Below are 19,698 nucleotides of genomic sequence, written 5' to 3'. Positions count from 1 at the left end.
TTGTGCAAATAATCATTAACTTGTAATTTAATGGCAGCAACACATTGCAAAAAAGTTGAAGAGACCAATTTTTGAAGCTTTTCAGGTGGAATTCTTTCCCATTCTTGCTTGATGTACAGCTTAAGTTGTTCAACAGTCCGGGGGTCTCCGTTGTGGTATTTTAGGCTTCATATTGTGCCACACATTTTCAATGGGAGACAGGTCTGGACTACAGGCACTACTACTCTTTTACTATGAAGCCACGTTGATGTAACACGTGACTTGGCATTGTCTTGCTGAAATAAGCAGGGGCGTCCATGAAAAAGACGTTGCTTGGATGGCAACATACTGTATGTTGCTCCAAAACCTGTATGTACCTTTCATCATTAATGGTGCCTTCACAGATGTGTAAGTTACCCATGCCTTGGGCACTAATACACCCCCACACCATCACAGATGCTGGCTTTTGAACTTTGCGCCTATAACAGTCCGGATGGTTCTTTTCCTCTTTGGTCCGGAGGACACAACGTCCACAGTTTCCAAAAACAATTTCAAATGTGGACTCTTCAGACCACAGAGCACTTTTCCACTTTGCATCAGTCCATCTTAGATGAGCTCGGGCCCAGCGAATCCGGCGGAGTTTCTGGGTGTTGTTGATAAATGGCTTTGGCTTTGCATAGTAGAGTTTTAACTTGCACTTACAGATGTAGCGACAAACTGTAGTTACTGACAGTGGTTTTCTGAAGTGTTCCTGAGCCCATGTGGTGATATCCTTTACACACTGATGTCGCTTTTTGATGCAGTACCGTCTGAGGGATCAAAGGTCTCGGCCTTGCCGCTTATGTGCGGTGATTTCTCCAGATTCTCTGAACCTTTCGATGATATTACGGACCGTAGATGGTGAAATCCCTAAATTCCTTGCAATAGCTCGTTGAGAAATGTTGTTCTTAAACTGTTAGACAATTTGCTCACGCATTTTTTCCCAAAGTGGTGACATCGCCCCATCCTTGTTTGTGAATGAATGAGCATTTCATGGAAGCTGCTTTTATACCCAATCATGGCACCCGCCTGTTCCCAATTAGCCTGTTCACAAGTGGGATGTTCCAAATATGTGTTTGATGAGCATTCCTCAACTTTCTCAGTCTTTTTTGCCACTTGTGCCAGCTTTTTTGAAACATGTTGCAGGCATCAAATTCCAAATGAACTAATATTTGCAAAAAATAACAAAGTTTTCCAGTTCGAACGTTAAATATCTTGTCTTTGCAGTCTATTCAATTGGATATAGGTTGAGTGGATTTGCAAATTATTGTATTCTGTTTTTATTTACCATTTACAAAACGTGCAAACTTCACTGGTTTTGGGGTTTGTAATTATTTGGTATTGCCGCTAACGAGAAGTTCACAGAGCTCGGCTTCGTCGAGTTCAAAACATTGATAGAATTTAGGCCACTGTGTGCTCTCTATATTTGGGTGCAATTTTGACCCTGTGTCAAATGATTATTTACTCAACTGCAGAAAGTACCTGACATCTATCAGTAGGATTTTGTTATTATTAAAATATGTGCTATTAAGAATCATTATTTATACACATGTATTTGGGAAGGAGAAGGCCTTTATTTCTGAAAAGACCATTATTGTAGAAAATGAAAACCCAGAAATGAAATGAATGACTTTTGTAGAGTGTAAACATCTATAAATTGACTGTGTGATTGTGCAGTATTCTATTGAGGCTCAAAAAGGATAAAATTAAATAAATACATATTTAAATAATCACTAAAATGTGCCATTAATTGGAAATTAATACAATCAATGTATTATTAAATGTGTCATTAATTTATTTAATGTCAAATTGCATTTTATTATTGATTTATGGAAGTATTTCATGATTGACATATTTCATCATTAATTCATTATTTCATGAATAATTTTTTCACAATTTAACGAATGATGGTTGAGATTTATATGGCACTTTTCTTTACACTCAAGCTGCCTTACAGCGAGAACCCATCATATTTATCTGCATTATTTTACTATTTCAAAATGAATTTGATTATTTCACAATTTATTGACTTAGTTGATTATTTCAGGATTGATTATTTCTTGATTTTATTAATAATAATAAAAACAATAAAGGATTCGATTTTTTTTCTTTCTAGACACTCAAAGCACTTTACAGTGAGAATTGAGAAGCCATCATAGTTATCTTAATTATTTCACAGTGTATTAATTTAATTATTTCATGTTTTTTTTTTTATTTTACAAATCATGAAATTATTGAATAAACCATGAATTAATCAAGCAAATTGTGAAATAATTAAATAAATAATTGAATCGTGAAATAATGAAATCAATAAATACATTATAAAATAATTAAATGTATTGTAATGTAATGTGAAGTGAAGTGAATTATATTTATATAGCGCTTTTCTCTAGTGACTCAAAGCGCTTTACATAGTGAAACCCAATATCTAAGTTACATTTAATGCATGTTTTTTTTTTTTAATTCAAACATGCTCAACAACATTTGCACAATTACATTTTGAAAATAAATCGAAAAAAGGAGATCTTAATCCCAACATCTCAGCAATTACTGGTAGTTTTTTTCTCTTTGTATGTAACATCTACTTTCCCAGGTTACCATTTTGTAATCATTTCCCAGAGTTCTCCTCAGGGAATGAGCCCCTTGATCCTGACCGGTTAAACACTGATGGCTTTAGCACATTTGGATTGATTGTAAGCAGTTGTTTCTCTGTCGGGGGTCACAACAGCAGGTCAATCGCATGAATTGCTGTGGATTTGTTCTTACTTGAGAAACCGGGAATGGCACTTAGTGTATATCCTCTTGCCATGAAGGGATGAAGTGCATACCATGATATCATTAATAATTATAAGTGGCCTATAGTTTATTATTATTATTAGTGTTATATTTCCTGGTTCACGTAAGATGCTATGAGACGTAAACAACGAATCGTATTTTATTACTGGTGTGCACCAACAATCAAAAAATGACCTCTAGAAATGTGCGTTGTGTGGATTCCAGCTTTACTTTGAAGCACACTATAAAAGACGTTTTATTCAAATCAAATCAAACTTTATTTATAAATCGCTTTTCATGCATAAAAGAAATGCAACACAAGTGCTTTACAGACTTAAAACAATGCCACAACCCCCCCTCCACACACACACACACACACACACACACACACACACACACACACATTATTGTATGTGTTACCTTCTTGAGACCTGAGAAAAATGCCTCCCTCTTTAGGACCACCCTTTCCAGACATATAAAGATTTGTATTTACAACATTAATAATATATATATACAAACTATGCAAATGTAAAAAAGCTTGTTGTGAAAAATTTGTTGGAATTTCACAAGAAAAAGGTCACAATTTCACAAGAAAAACTTAGAATTTTGGCAGTATTGTAATAAAAGTCAAAATTTTAGAAGAACAACTGAACATTTGTGCAATATTATGATAAACGTTGGAATGTTACTCAATAACAGTCGCAGTTTTACAAGAAAAGCTTAAACGTTTGGCAATTTCATGAAAAGAGTCGTCATATTACTCGACAAAAGTCACAATTTTATAAGAAAACCTTAAAATGTTGGCAATATTATAATAATAATCAGAATTTTACCTGGCAAAATAATGACAAAGGTCATAATTTTACTCAAAAAATGTCACTATTTTACAAGAACAACAAAAGAAATTGGCAACATTGTGATAAAAGTCAGAATTGTATATAACAAGGGTCACCATTTTGCATTAAAATGTAATAAGTTTACATTTAAAAAAGTCATAATTTTACGAGAAAATATTTCCATATAACAGAAACAATAAGAATATGAGAAATTGTTCCCAATTTTATAAGAAAAAAGTCAACACATAGTGAGAAAAAGACTGCTTTTAGTTAATTTTTTATTTTTTTGTTTGTTTGTAATTGGTTTTTATTCTTCATTATTTACTTCGTCATTACAGTATGTCTCTATATACATATTTATTAATTTGTTTTAATACATTTTGGCCAAAGGGGGCGCATTTCAATTTCTTACACACACTTGTTATTTCATATGTTGACCAGAGGGGGAGCACTTTTAAAACAGACACACAGTCAATTTGAAAAATCCCTTCTTTTTGGGACTACCCTAATTTTAATAGATTTCACCAGCAGGGGTGCAAATGAGACATTCTCTATTAGATGCAATGGTTTTTACATGTTGGGACCATGATTTATGTCCTAACTTGTTCACCGATCCTCATATGGAAGGTAATTTTCCTTGATGATGTCTCAAGAAGGGTAGAAATACAAGGACACACACACACACACACACACACACACACACACACACACACACACACACACATACGAATGTATTATTACCACTTCTGGGTCCATCCAATCAAATTCCAATCAATATACACCTGCCCAAAGCACACAAGCCTTCAGTGCACTTATTAGAGTGTTTTATATTCCTCTTGTCTCTGTGCAGATTGGCTGCAAGGCGGCCGTCACCTTGTTCATGTACTTCCTGGCCACCAATTACTACTGGATCCTGGTGGAGGGTCTGTACCTGCACAGCCTCATCTTCATGACCTTCTTCTCGGACCGAAAGTACCTATGGGGCTTCACTCTGATCGGATGGGGTGAGTTTGGGGGGGGAGGAGATAAATCTATAAGTGAGCTGCTGCATTGAAAGGGACCTCTCAGCGCCTGCATTGTACACACTGTGCGTATTGTTACCTTGGCACAGCGCATACAATGTGGATGCTGCGTTGTTGCCACGTCGCTTTTGACTGGATGAACAAACTACACAACAAATATATCAACACGTCACTTGTGTTTTTGCTCCCATTTTTCCACGAGGTCAAGTCAATGACCTGAAACCTTTTCTATGCACACAAAATTCCTATTACTTAAATACTGTTGACACACTTCCCCTTTGCCAAGAAAATCCATCAACATCACAGGTGTGGTGTATCAAGATGCTGATTAGGCCGTGTGTTTCCCACCTAGGCCTTCAGTGATGTCCGACTTCAATGATTACCTCTCAAAAAAACATATTTTATGTCACCACATGACCATTGCTGGAGAAATACTATACATAAACACATTTACGCACTACTGGGCATTGCACACATCAACAGTGTACAAAACGGGTTATTTTCTGGCGCATTTAAAAATCAATAAAAACGCATCAGCATTTAAAACATATCAATCAATCAAAGTTCATTTATATAGCCCTTAATCACAAGTGTCTCAAAGGGCTGCACAAGTCCCAACGACTTCCTCGGCTCAGATCCCACATCAGGGCAAAAAAAACCTCAACCCAATGGGATACAATGAGAAACCTTGGAGGGGACCACAGATATAAAAATACATATGATTAAAAACTATTTTAAAGGGTAAAACCAATTAAAACAATAAATAGAAATGCAAATTTAAAAACACAGGAGGACCACACAACTCACGTAGTGTTAAAAGCCAGAGAATAAAAGTGGGTCTTAAGACAAGACTTAAAACACTCCACTGTGGGAGCAGTTGGAACATGGAGGGGCAGAGTGTTCCAGAGCTTAGGGCCGACCACAGAGAAGGCCCTGTCTCCCCTGGTTTTAAGTCTGGTCTTGGGCACCACGACCTGGAGCTGGCTCTCGGACCTCAGAGCGCGCGCAGGAATGTAAATTTGGATGAGGTCCGAGATATAATGAGGTGCCAGTCCATGCAAATCTTTAAAACCAAACAGCAACATTTTAAAATCAATTCTAAAATGAACAGGGAGCCAAAGTCTCAAGAATTGGGGTTATATGCTGGCGTTTCCTGGCCCCTGTTAAAAGTGCCGCGTTCTGGACTAACTGCAACCGGGAGAGAGCTTTTTGGCTAATGCCAGCATTAAGTGCATTGCAGTAGTCCAGGCCACTTGAAATAAAAGCATGCACGACTTGTTCAAAAAGGTTAAAAGATAAAACGGTTTTACCTTTGCTAAAAGTCGAAGATGATAAAAAACACAATTTTAAAACGCCTTTGAGTTGTTTGTCAAGTTTAAAATCACTGTCTATAGTGACGCTAACGCTGGTGACTTTGGGACACACTTAGTTGCGGTCATAAGTTTACATACACTTGTCAAGAACATAATGTCATGGCTGTCTTAAGTTTCCAATCATTTCTACAACTCTTTATTTTTCTGTGATTGGAGCACATACTTGTTGGTCACAAAAAATATTCATGAAGTTTGGTTCTTTTATGAATTTATTATGGGTCTACTGAAAATGTGACCAAATCTGCTGGGTCAAAAGTATACATACAGCAATGTTAATATTTGGTTACATGTCCCTTGGCAAGTTTCACTGCAATAAGGCGCTTTTGGTAGCCATCCGCAAGCTTGACCACTCCTCTTGACAAAATTGGTGTAGTTAAGCTACATTTGTTGGTTTTCTGACATGGACTTGTTTCTTCAGCATTGTCCACACGTTTAAGTCAAGACTTTGGGAAGGACATTCTAAAACCTTAATTCTAGCCTGATTTAGCCATTCCTTTACCACTTTTAACGTGTGTTTGGGGTCATTGTCCTGTTGGAAGACCCAACTGCACCCAAGATTTAGCCATTCCTTTACCACTTTTAACGTGTGTTTGGGGTCATTGTCCTGTTGGAAGACCCAACTGCACCCAAGACCCAACCTCCGGGCTGATGATTTTAGCTTGTCCTGAAGAATTTGGAGGTAATCCTCCTTTTTCATTGTCCCATTCACTCTCTGTAAAGCACCAGTTCAATTGGCAGCAAAACAGGCCCAGAGCATAATACTACCACCACCATGTTTGACGATAGGAATTGGTGTTCCTGGGATTAAAAGCCTCACCTTTTCTCCTCCAAACATATTGCTGGGTATTGTGGCCAAACAGCTCAATTTTTGTTTCATCTGACATCACATGGACAAAGATAAGACCTTCTGGAGGAAAGTTCTGTGGTCGACTGTAATTTTGCAATGGTCCTAAGTCAATGAGGGCCGGACCAAAAACAAAAATTTCCGTTTTTCCCTCATTAATTTTTTAAACATTCTGGGTTAACCAAGCCTTGACGTCGCATAGACAGTTGAGAAAGGGTGTCATTGGCCTTTTGAAATCGGCATATAAATTTGGCAGTCATCTGAATAAAAATGATAAGACACTCCATGCCTCTCAAAAATCTCTCCAAGAGGGAGGAGATAAAGAGCAAACATGATGGTGCCCAGAATAGATCCCTGGGGGACACCACAGTAAAGCGGAGCAGAATTTGAGACTTTTGTGATTTAGGGCTATATAAATAAACATTGATTGATTGATTGAAGAAGAGGTGGCGTCCCCCAGCCTGACATAGAAGGACCTTTCTGACAGGTCGGATCTGAACCACTCCAATGCAGTCCCCCTGACACCCACACAGTCTCTCAGGCAGTCTAAAAGAGTTGTGTGGTCGACTGTGTCAAAGGCAGCTGTGAGATTTAAAAGCACTATAATGGCAGAGCTGCCAGAATCAGACATGAAAAGAAAGTCGTTAAAAACCTTTAAAAGTGCAGATTCAGTACTGTGCAAAGCTTTGTATCCAGACTGAAATGGATCTAAAGAGCTATTTCCATCTAAAAAAGGCTGCATTAGCACCAAAACACATTTCTCCAAAATATTTGACACCAAAGGTCATTTAGAAATGGGCCGATAATTTGACAAACTTGTAGGATCAAGACCTGTTTGTTTTTTTTATCAAAGGCTCAACAACAGCTCCTTTACAAAAAAGAGGGCACACTGCCAGAAATCAAGCTGCTGTTGATGATGTCGCTAACAGAAAAATCAATAAAAAAGCGAGGGGGGACTGGGTCTGTGGGACAGGACGAGGGTTTTAGTTTGTCAACTATTCCTGATTAGAAGGAACCTTGTCATTAAAAAAAGAGACATTTTTCACAAGTTTCACTTGTCATCTCCAGTGAAGTGGCTGGATTCTGATTAAAAAAAGAACTAAGTTTTAAAAAAGAACACGTGGCTTGTTGACACTATTTGAAATGAAGTCTGACAGATATTTTGTTTTCTCAGCTTTAACCACACTTTGATAATTCCGACAATTTGGTAAGAGACCTCCAAGTGATCCCCTTTCCACCTACGCTCCGCCCTCCGCCACTCACACTGAGCTGTGAACATGGTTCCTGTTTTGGCTTTGGACGTAGAGCTCTGAGGGGCGCTATACTGTCCAGAATCTCAGAACATGTGGAAATAAAAGAGCACATCAATTGTTCAGTGTCTGCAGAGTGAGATATACTCTGCATGGACACAGTGAACACGGGAGAAAAGGCGGCTGCAGTGACAGACCTAATAACACGCCCATGACGCACGGCAGGCGGTTTTACATCAGGGTCCAAACTTAAATTGAACATGAAAGGACTGTGATCGGAAAACACAGCATCACCAACAACGACATTGTCAACATTAAAACCATAAGACGGTACAAGGTCTAGAGCAGTGGTTCTTAACCTTGTTGGAGGTACCGAACCCCACCAGTTTCATGCATTCACCGAACCCTTCTTTAGTGAAAAATAAAATGTTTTTTTTTTCACATTCAAGACAAAGTTATATGTTTTTGGTAATACTTTAGTATGGGGAACATATTCTAAGTAACAAAGACTTAATTTAGAGTTTTTTGGACACTAGGGGAACATATTCTAAGTAACAAAGACTTCATTTAGAGTTATTTGGTTAGGGTTAGGGCCAGGGTTAGAGGGTTAGGGTTATAATAAGGCCGTGCCGAATAAGGCACTAATAAGTACTTAATAATGACTAGTTAAGAGCCAATATGTTACTAATTTGCATGTTAATAAGCAACTAATTAATGGTAAAAATGTTCCCCATACTAAAGTGTTACCATGTTTTTTTTACTGGTGCATAAAATGGTGCATGAACATCACCTTGTTCAAAGAACAAAACCAACACAGTGCATAAACTCACAACAAATTACATAACTGCAAATCAGTCTGACTTCTGCTGTTGCCGTATCCGTAATACGCCGATAGGGAGAAGTTTTTATTTACACGATGAGTCGGGTGTGTTTTGACCTCCGCCGAACCCCTGAGCCCGACTCACCGAACCCCTAGGGTTTGATCGAACCCAGGTTAAGAACCACTGGTCTAGAGTGTGTCAATGCACGTGTTGGGCCAGTAACATGCTGCGCCAAATTAAAAGCTTCTACCAAGTCCAAAAACTCTCCGGCCATGGGTTTAGAAGGACAACAAACTTGTACATTAAAATCTCCGACGATTAAAATCTTGCCGTAGCGCAGTGTTTTTCGACCTTTTTTGAGCCAAGGCACATTTTTTGCATTGAAAAAATCCGGAGGCACGGCACAAGCAGAAATCATTAAAAAATTAATCTCAGTTGACAGTAAAAAGTCCAACCATGCATCAATATAGTTCTTGTCTCAAAGTAGGTGTACTGTCACGACCTGTGACTTATTTTGAGTTTTTTGCTGTTTTCCTGTGTGTAGTGTTTTAGTTCTTGTCTTGCGCTCCTATTTTGGTGGCTTTTTCTCTTTTTTTGGTATTTTCCTGTAGCAGTTTCATGTCTTCCTTTGAGCGATATTTCCCGCAACTACTTTGTTTTGGCAATCAAGGATATTTCAGTTGTTTTTATCCTTCTTTGTGGGGACATTGTTGTTTGTCATGACATTTTCGGATGTACATTGTGGACGCTGCCTTTGCTCCACAGTAAGTCTTTGCTGTCGTCCAGCATTCTGTTTTTGTTTACTTTGTAGCCAGTTCAGTGTTAGTTTTGTTGTGCATAGCTTTCCCTAAGCTTCAATGCCTTTTCTTAGGGGCACTCACCTTTTGTTTATTTTTGTTTTAAGCATTAGATACATTTTGACCTGCACGCTGCCTCCTGCTGTTTCCGACATCTACAAAGCAATTAGCTACCTGCTTCCACCTGCTGATATGGAAGAGTATTACATGGTTACTCTGCCGAGCTCTAGGCAGCACCGACACTCAACAACAACACATCATTTGCATACTATAATTACTGGTTTGCAAAAAATATTTTTAACCCAAATATGTGAAATTAGATAATCTCCCACAGCACACCAGACTGTATCTCATGGTACACTAGTGTGCCGCGGAACTGTGGTTGAAAAACACTGTTGTAGCGCACCAGATTAAAAGCAATGAACTCCGAAAAATCTTTTATAAAGTCTTTGTTGTGCTTTGGTGGTCTGTAGATTACAGCACAAAATACTGGATCAGTCTTTCAACTCTATGTTTTCTCAAATTCATCCGCTAACGGTCCCGATGAGTATCCAATCACAGGACGCGTGAATGTGACATTCAACCTGAGGCCATCTAGAAGGCCTTACTGACAACAACTTGTGATCTGATTGGCTATCGCAACTATCTTTTACCCGTATGTCCCCGTTCACTTACAGTGCACGGACGCCCGCATTGTTGATTCTGAAGACCTCCGGCAGATTTCGTACAGCATGGCAACATAAGCTTGCTGAATTCTGATTGGATACAAACTAAAACTAAAAACAACAGCACAAGAACGAGCATAATATGACATGAAGAGAATATGAGTACTTTTAGATATTTAGGGAAAGTAAATTAAAAAACAATTTAATCTTTAATTATGATCATGATTTCTGGTTATGTTAGGCCAGCAGAGAAGGTCTTGCTGGCCCTGCTGGCACACCACTGGGCCGCATGGTGTTTCTGGTTCTTAGGAATATAGAAAAAATATTAGGAGTGCACAAAAATTATTGCGCTGATAATTATCGGGTTGCTATTAAGAATTATGACATCACACCGATAATCCAATAACATTAAAGTGGCTCTATTATGCAAAACCAACATTTCTTACCTATTGGTACCTGTTTTTGTGTATTTGGGATCTGCATAAGTACCAAAATTTGAAATCAAACCGTGGATGCATTACCGAGAAATTTATTAAGCAATTATTACTCCTTCATTTTTCCTCCAAACGAGTCGTTTGGAATTTTCACCACTTATGATGTCACCGGATTATCAATATATGGTATAAATGTACCCAGAGTGTCTTGCGCACGTCCGCCACGGTAGTCCACGCTGTAATCAATATGCTCCTTCTTTACCCTCTTGTTGTGGGGCAGACTGGCTCGTACATACACATGCATCCGCCGCTGTTGCCATTTCTAATACAAAGTTGCGTATAGTTCGAACTTATATTTGTCAGTGGACTTGCTATGGAAGTGCTAAAAACTACGTAAATAAGACCACCCACAAAACGGAGCATCCTGAAGAGACGGACAGTAGGCATCTTAAAAACGGTCTGTAAAACATAATCTATGCAACATTTTGACCAAAGAACCACCATTGCATGTAATACAACTAATCATAATATAACCCCTTTAAGGAAAACAGAAAAAACCCTGGTAATATAATAGAATAAAATAGAATAGAATAGAACACTTATTGTTATCAAACATGAGAGCATGAAATGCCAGAGTCAGCAATGTCACCGAGGGAGGGCGAAAATCTTCTCCGCTTTCCTGGTCACTCTCTGCAGGGCCTTCTCGTCTGCAGCAGAGCAGGCAGAAAATCAGACAGTTACATCAGCACTGGCTCGCTGGTGGCCCGATAAAAAGGATACCTGCAGTTGCGATAGCATACTCTGCAGACCAGTTTGGCCTGTAGGCAAACTGATGTGGATCAAAGTTGTCGGGGAGGCAGGCTTTGATGTATTGGAGAACAAGCCATTCAAAGCTTCATAACCAGAGACGTCAGTGCCACTGGTTTGTTTTGTCATTTAAGTCTTTTATGGCTGTCTTTTTGTGGACTGGGATCACAGTGGCTGCCTTAAAACAGAATGGGATGAATTGAATATCCCTGTCAGTATTCCTGCCAGCTGGTCTGCACATTACCGGTGCACCTTGAAGAGTATGCCATTCGGCCCAGCCGCTTTACGCAGGTTTATAGCCTTCAATGCCTGCTTCACCTGGTGTTCTTAGAGGACCAGCAGTTGAAGATTTTGAGGGTAGGAGGGGCATCTGAAGTTTCGCTGGCCTGGAGGACTTGAAAAGGGCAAAAAAAAAAGTGATTGAGTTCTTCCACTAGCGAGTCTTCAATGTTGTTGGCTGCCGATGTCTTTGTTGTCCAACTGCGCCTCCACTTTCCTTCTATACTCCACTTTTGCAGCGTTGATGCTTCAGATCGCAAAAAGCCACTGCCTGACCAGGGCTCAGAAAATCAGTAGAGACTCCTCCCACCCCCACCAAGGACTGTTTTCACTGCTGGACTCTGGAAAGAGGTTCTGCAGCCTCCGTAGCAGAACCTCCAGTTTCTGTAACAGCTTCTTCCCTCAGGCCATAAGACTCTTGAACGCATCATAATAATCCCCTCAATTCCCCCCAAAAACGGATTAACTTGCTGGACTATAAAGACAATATAACATACATCCATAAACGTGGACGCATATGCAAAAGTGCAAAATATTTATCTGTACGGTAAATAAATAAATGATAAATGGGTTATACTTGTATAGCGCTTTTCTACCTTCAAGGTACTCAAAGCGCTTTGACAGTATTTCCACATTCACACACACATTCACACACTGATGGCGGGAGCTACCATGCAAGGCGCTAACCAGCAGCCTTTAGGAGCCAGGGGTGAAGTGTCTTGCCCAAGGACACAACGGACGTGACTAGGATGGTAGAAGGTGGGGATTGAACCCCAGTAACCAGCAACCCTCTGATTGCTAGCACGGCCACTCTACCAACTTCGCTACGCCGTCCCCACCTTATTTGGTAAATGCAAACACTCTGCACCTTATTGCTATTTTATCCTGCACTACCACGAGCTAATGCAAGGAAATGTCGTTCTTATCTGTACTGTAAAGTTCAAATTTGAATGACAATAAAGGAAGTCTAAGTCTAAGTTAAGTAGAATCTAGCCTTGCTGTATTGCTTTCTGTCCCCCAAGAGGAAGGAAGAGTTTTGGGCCCTCAAAAAATGCCTTGACTGAGGTCATCCACGGTTTTAAGTTAGTATAGATCTGGCTTAGTTTATCCACAGTGACAGTGTCTGTACCAGAGATCGACCGATGTTTGGCATTTTGACATATCGGCAGCTGCCTTTTTTTAAATATTTATAATGAATAGTAAAATTCAACCTATTTTATCACCATTACTATCATTTCAAAGGGTAACGATCATAAAATTGCCATTTTTGTCCCGCCCATGAAGCCACCTGATTGGTTAGGCAAACCACGCATCAGTAAGAGGCAGAGCCAATCAGAAGCCAATGTCTTAGGCAGGCTGGTCAAACTCCCTGCAGAGAAAGTGTACAGATGTGTCGAAGCTACGAAAAATATGAAATTGTTATAAACAACCTAGACCTCGACATGTCACAACTACTGGTCACATTGCTATGAGCAGAATTACAGTGAAAACCATAATAACTCTGCTAGTTTATAGTACCTCACGACGTGTCTGTTAATCCCTTGAAACAATTGCTGCTGAGATGATCAATATGGAAACAGTCTGTTCGTGTAGATGCATGTTTGTGTGATTGAAAGAGCGATTAAAGAACTCAAACTAAACTCAGTCTCGTTTAATTGAGGGGACACACAAAAAGGATACAGAATAGCCGCACGAGAAGCTTCCAATTCCAGTGCGAGATTAGTGTCCCTGAAATGTTTTGTACATGCTGCTGCAGTGTGTACGTGTGTGTAGGCTGTTTGATAACGCTCAATAATACAACATGCTGGTTGTTTTGATCCTACCTTGATAAAGATGTTAATAATGTAACCCATGGTTCTACCAAAATAATGCTTTTGATGGTCGGTACATTAAGTTTTGTACTTTATGTCGTCTAAATACCTTTTTCTATTTTTGTAACAAATTACTAGATGGTCAGCCTGCTAACAGTCTGTCAACGTCAACACTTTGAGAATTTGGAATCATTTCATTAGTTACAGTTGACAATATTAAGGGATGCAAATTGTTTCAGGGATACAAAACTTCAGGGAGCTGTTTATTCATTCAAAATTTTAATTACCATATTTTCTGGACCATAGGGCGCACCGGATTATAAGGCGCACTGCCGATGAATGGTCTATTTTCGATCTTTTTCCATATATAAGGCGCACCGGATTATATGGCGCATTAAAGGAGTCATATAATTTTTGTTTTGTTTTTAAATGGAAAACACTTCCTTGTGGTCTACAAATTAAAAGCTTCTACCAAGTCCAAAAACTCTCCGGCCATGGGTTTAGAAGGACAACAAACTTGTACATTAAAATCTCCGACGATTAAAATCTTGCCGTAGCGCAGTGTTTTTCAACCTTTTTTGAGCCAAGGCACATTTTTTGCGTTGAAAAAATCCGGAGGCACACCACCAGCAGAAATCATAAACAAATTAAACTCAGTTGACAGTAAAAAGTCCAACCATGCATCAATATAGTTCTTGTCTCAAAGTAGGTGTACTGTCACGACCTGTCACATCACGCCGTGACTTATTTTGAGTTTTTTGCTGTTTTCCTGTGTGTAGTGTTTTAGTTCTTGTCTTGCGCTCCTATTTTGGTGGCTTTTTCTCTTTTTTTGGTATTTTCCTGTAGCAATTTCATGTCTTCCTTTGAGCAATATTTCCCGCATCTACTTTGTTTTAGCAATCAAGAATATTTCAGTTGTTTTTATACTTCTTTGTGGGGACATTGTTGGTTGTCACGTCATTTTCGGATGTACATTGTGGACGCCGTCTTTGCCCCACAGTAAGTCTTTGCTGTCGTCCAGCATTCTGTTTTTGTTTACTTTGTAGCCAGTTCAGTTTTAGTTTCGTTCTGCATAGCCTTCCCTAAGCTTCAATGCCTTTTCTTAGGAGCACTCACCTTTTGTTTATTTTTGGTTTAAGCATTAGATACATTTTGACCTGCACGCTGCCTCCCGCTGTTTCTGGACGTCTACATAACGTGTAATGGTGGTTCTTTGGTCAAAATGTTTAATAGATTATGTTTTACAGATCACCTTCAAGTCGCTTCCGGATGCGCAGTTTTGTTGGCGGTCTTATTTACGTGTCTTTTCCCCGTCATATTTGTTGTAGCTGTGTAGCGTGCAAGGACGGGAGTGGAAGAAGTGTCAAAAGATGGAGCTAACTGTTTTAATGATATTCACACTTTACTTAAATCAATAACAGAGCAGCATCTTCTTATCCGGAAACAACAACAATGCCGGAAATGTGTCCTGTGAAAAACCGTCCGACCGAATAATGTAAACTCACTACACCGGTATGTTTTAGCGATTTCATGGCGAGTTTACTGACAGATATAAGTAAGAACTTTACACTAGGCAAGGCAAGGCAAGGCAACTTTATTTGTATAGCACTTTTCATACACAAGGCAGACTCAAAGTGCTTCACAGACAACAAAGTGAAATGAAAGAAAATAAAAGCAAAATTAAAATGCAGACAATAACAATAAAAACAGTGCGGACGTTAAAAGATTAAAAGATTTAGCTGAAAGCTAAGGTGAACATAAAAGTTTTCAGTCTAGATTTAATCGTCAGAGTTGGGGAAAGTCTGACATCTTCAGGAAGTTTATTCCAGCTATTTGTTGCATAGTGACTGAATGATGCTCTCCCTTGATTTGAGTTGACTCTGGGAACCGCTAACAGATTGGTCTCAGAAGATCTTAGTGATCTAGAGGGCTTATATAGTGGGAGCACATCGGCGATATACTTCGGCCTTAGACCATGTAGTGATTTATATGTGAGCAGGAGGATTTTGAAATCAATTCTCTGATGTACAGGTAGCCTATGTAAGGATTTAATAATTGGTGTAATGTGCTCACATTTTTTGGTCTTTGTTAGAACTCTAGCAGCAGCGTTCTGAACAAGCTGACAGTTTTTTTGGGAAGACCTGCAAGGAGACCATTACAATAGTCTAGCCTACTGGTAATAAAGGCATGTACAAGTTTTTCTAAGTCTTGAGCTGACATGAGCCCTCTAAGTCTTGTTACATTTTTGAGGTGATAGTAGGCCGATTTTGTTACGACTGCCGAAATGTAAATCAGAATCTAAAATAACCCCAAGATTTCTGGCTATATTTGAGGTTTTCAGGGACAGTGATTGAAGGTAGGGATGTCAGATAATGGCTTTTTGCCGATATCCGATATTGTCCAGCTCTTTAATTACCGATACCGATATCAACCGATACCGATATCAACCGATATATACAGTCGTGGAATTAACACATTATTATGCCTAATTTGGACAACCAGGTATGGTGAAGATAAGGTACTTTTAAAAAAATGAATACATTAAAATAAGATAAATAAATTAAAAACATTTTCTTGAATAAAAAAGAAAGTAAAACAATATAAAAACAGTTACATAGAAACTAGTAATTAATGAAAATTAGTAAAATGATCTGTTAAAGGTTAGTACTATTAGTGGACCAGCAGCACGCACAATCATGTGTGCTTACGGACTGTATCCCTGCAGATTGTATTGATATATAATGTAGGAACCAGAATATTAATAACAGAAATAAACAACCCTTTTGTGTGGGGGAGGGAGTTTTTTGGGGTTGGTGCACTAATTGTAAGTGTATCTTGTGTTTTTTATTTTGATTTAATTAAAAAAAATAAAAACAAAAAACCGATACCGATAATAAAAAAAACGATACCGATAATTTCCGATATTACATTTTAACGCATTTCGATAATATCGGCAGGCCGATATTATCGGACATCTCTAATTGAAGGTTGGATGACTTTAAACCTTTCTTTTTTAGCACCAAAAACAATTGTCTCAGTTGTATCTTCATTTAGTTGTAGGAAATGTTGGCACATCCAGTGTTTGACTTGCTCAGTGCACTGGCACAGAAGATCTATGGGGCGATAGTCATTTGGTGATAGCGCTACATAGATGTGGGTGTCATCGGCATAGCAATGATGGTCAATGTTATTATTTTGCATGATTTGTCCTAGTGGGAGCATATAGATGTTAAATAAAGTCGGCCCCAAGATTGAACCTGATTGTTGGTTGGTTCTGATACAAAGTCACCAATGGAAACAAAATAGTTCCTATCTTGTAGATATGACTTGAACCAGCTTAAAACTGTGCCTGAGATCCCCACCCAGTTTTCCAACCTGTCCACTACTTTATATTAGAAATGGCAACAGCGGAGGATGAAAGTTCCATAACAAGAAGGTAGAGAAAAAGAAGAAGCTTATCGACTACGGCGCACTTGATGTCACGTTAAACATTTTTAAACAATACTCAGTGGCCTAGAGATCGGTAGGTTGTGAGTTCAAACCCCGGCCGAGTCATACCAAAGACTATAAAAATGGGACTCATTACCTCCTTGCTTGACACTCCGCATCAAGGGTTGGAATTGGGGGTTAAATCACCAAAAATGATTCCAGGGCGCAGCCACAGCTGCTGCTCACTGCTCCCCTCACCTCCCAGGGGGTGATCAAGGGTGATGGGTCAAATGCAGAGAATCATTTTGCCTACACCTCGTGTGTGTGTGTGACAATCATTGGTACTTTAACTTTAACTTTAATATGATTTGCCTGAGTGGCTAGGAGACACTCAGAGTAACAAGCGGTAGAAAATTGATTAGAAAGGACAGATTTAAAAAATATATATATATTTTTTTAAACTTGGGACTTCCCGCGGGCCGGATTTTGGACACGGGCGGGCCGGATCAGGCTGTAGTTTGGGGACCTCTGCTTTACACTGTGTAAAGCAGTGTAAAGAACTGCTTTTACACTATACATTAAATAGCTAAAGTATCAAAAGTAATGATATTTTGATTTGAGAATCGATGTAAGAGCATAAAGATCTGGTATCGGTGGTATTCTAGTGTCGATCCACACTTCGTTATGTAATAGTATTATTCTAAACTTTGACGCCAAAATGTCACTTTTACAGTAAATGAATATCGGCTCCAAAAGTAGGCAGGAACAAGGAGCAGGGAGAGGTGGTCAGATGTGTTCAGGCGTGGGAGAGGAACAGTTTTAGGAACTTCAGATTAGAGTAAATCCGGTCCAAAGTACTCGAGTCGAGCACTGGATTTATTGCACAAATCTGAGGGGCATATTCTTTAAGCAGGCTTTGTTAAAGTCCCTAGACCAGGGGTTGGCAACCCGCGGCTCTAGAGCCGCATGCGGCTCTTTAGCGCCGCCCTAGTGGCTCTCTGGAGCTTTTTAAAAAATTTATGAAAAATGGAAAAAGATGAGGGGAAAAACATTTATTTTTTGTTTTAATATGGTTTCTGTAGGACGACAAACATGACACAAGCCTCCCTAATTGTTACAAAGCACACTGTTTATATTAAACATGTCTCACTGATTCGAGTATTTGGCGAGCACCGTTTTGTCTTACTAATTTTGGCGGTCCTTGAACTCACCGTAGTTTGTTTACATGTATAACTTTCTCCGACTTTCTAGGACGTGTTTTATGCCACTTCTTTTTCTGTCTCATTTTGTCCACCAAACTTTTAACGTTGTGCATGAAAGGTGAGTTTTGTTGATGTTATTGACTTGTGTGGAGTGCTAATCAGACATATTTGGTCACTGCATGACTGCAAGCTAATCGATGCTAACATGCTATTTAGGCTAGCTATATGTACATAATGCATCATTATGCCTAATTTGTAGCTATATTTGAGGTCATTTAGTTTCCTTTAAGTCCTCTTAATTCAATTTATATCTCATGACACACTATCTGTATGTAATATGGCTTTTAATTTTTTGCGGCTCCAGACAGATTTGTTTTTGTATTTTTGGTCCAATATGGCTCTTTCAACATTTTGGGTTGCCGACCCCTGCCCTAGACCCAACAAAGGCTCTTTCTGGATACTTGTTGATAGCATCATGCAGTCGGGAAAGCGGGGCAAGGCTAACACTAGCGTGGGGCGCTAAACAGCTGTTAAAATGTCAACGGTGACCTCTCTGGGTAGTAATAAGTAATAAATTGGTCGCTTACCATTGGTATCACTCTTGGGAAGTTGCCTTGGAGGTGAAGATGCTAGGTGTGGAAGTCCTGGGTTGGTGTGGTTCCACCTGGTCTGCGGTCGTGAGGTCGAGTAGACGGACCGCCATATTCTCAGAATGGCCTTTTGTAGAGAAATGAACATCCAATTGTATCCACGGGCAACAGCTGTGGGGGTTATTCCTGCAGTCAGCATGTCTATTGCACGCTCCGTCAGCACTTGTGACATCTGTGGCTTTGTGCCGTCTGATAAAACTGCACTTTTTGGCACAAGCGTGCATGCTGCCACCTTGATATGCCACACCTGTGAGATGAATGGGATTATCTCGGCAAAGGACAAGTGGTCACTAACATGTTTAGACAGATTTCTCAAAAAATGTTTGAGGGAAGACGTCTCCGGGTTCAGCTCATGGCTGCAAAAATAAATATTCACATTACGGCCTCTCAAAAATAACAAGTCAACTCATGTGATCCATCACAAAAAAATATTGCATTATTTAGTTGCAGATTATTCACACAATTTATTTTGAGCGCTAACGCTCCTTTACCTTCACCTCAGATGATTACCTGGCAGGTCAGGTGTGTGTTTAGTGTTTATACAAAACCCAAAACCAGTGAAGTTGGCATGTCGTGTAAATAATAAATAAAAACAGAATACAATGATTTGCAAACCCTTTTCAACTTATAGTCAATTGAATTGACTGCAAAGACAAGATATTTAATGTTCGAACTGAGAAACCTT

The 19,698-nt window shown here is 39.2% G+C and overlaps 1 protein-coding gene across 1 annotated transcript in view; it reads left to right on the top strand.

Annotated features, from left to right (window-relative positions):
• Positions 1-19,698, top strand: part of pth1r (parathyroid hormone 1 receptor) — a 177,998-nt gene that overhangs the window by 137,363 nt on the left and 20,937 nt on the right. The window contains exon 7 of the mRNA XM_061979280.2: positions 4,480-4,633. Coding sequence (XP_061835264.1) covers positions 4,480-4,633 — 154 coding nt within the window. The remainder of the gene's footprint in view (positions 1-4,479; positions 4,634-19,698) is intronic.

This window comes from Nerophis lumbriciformis, linkage group LG19, assembly GCF_033978685.3.
Source record: "Nerophis lumbriciformis linkage group LG19, RoL_Nlum_v2.1, whole genome shotgun sequence".
In the NCBI taxonomy this organism is placed as follows: domain Eukaryota; kingdom Metazoa; phylum Chordata; class Actinopteri; order Syngnathiformes; family Syngnathidae; genus Nerophis; species Nerophis lumbriciformis.
This window is presented reverse-complemented; position numbering and strand designations above follow the sequence as displayed.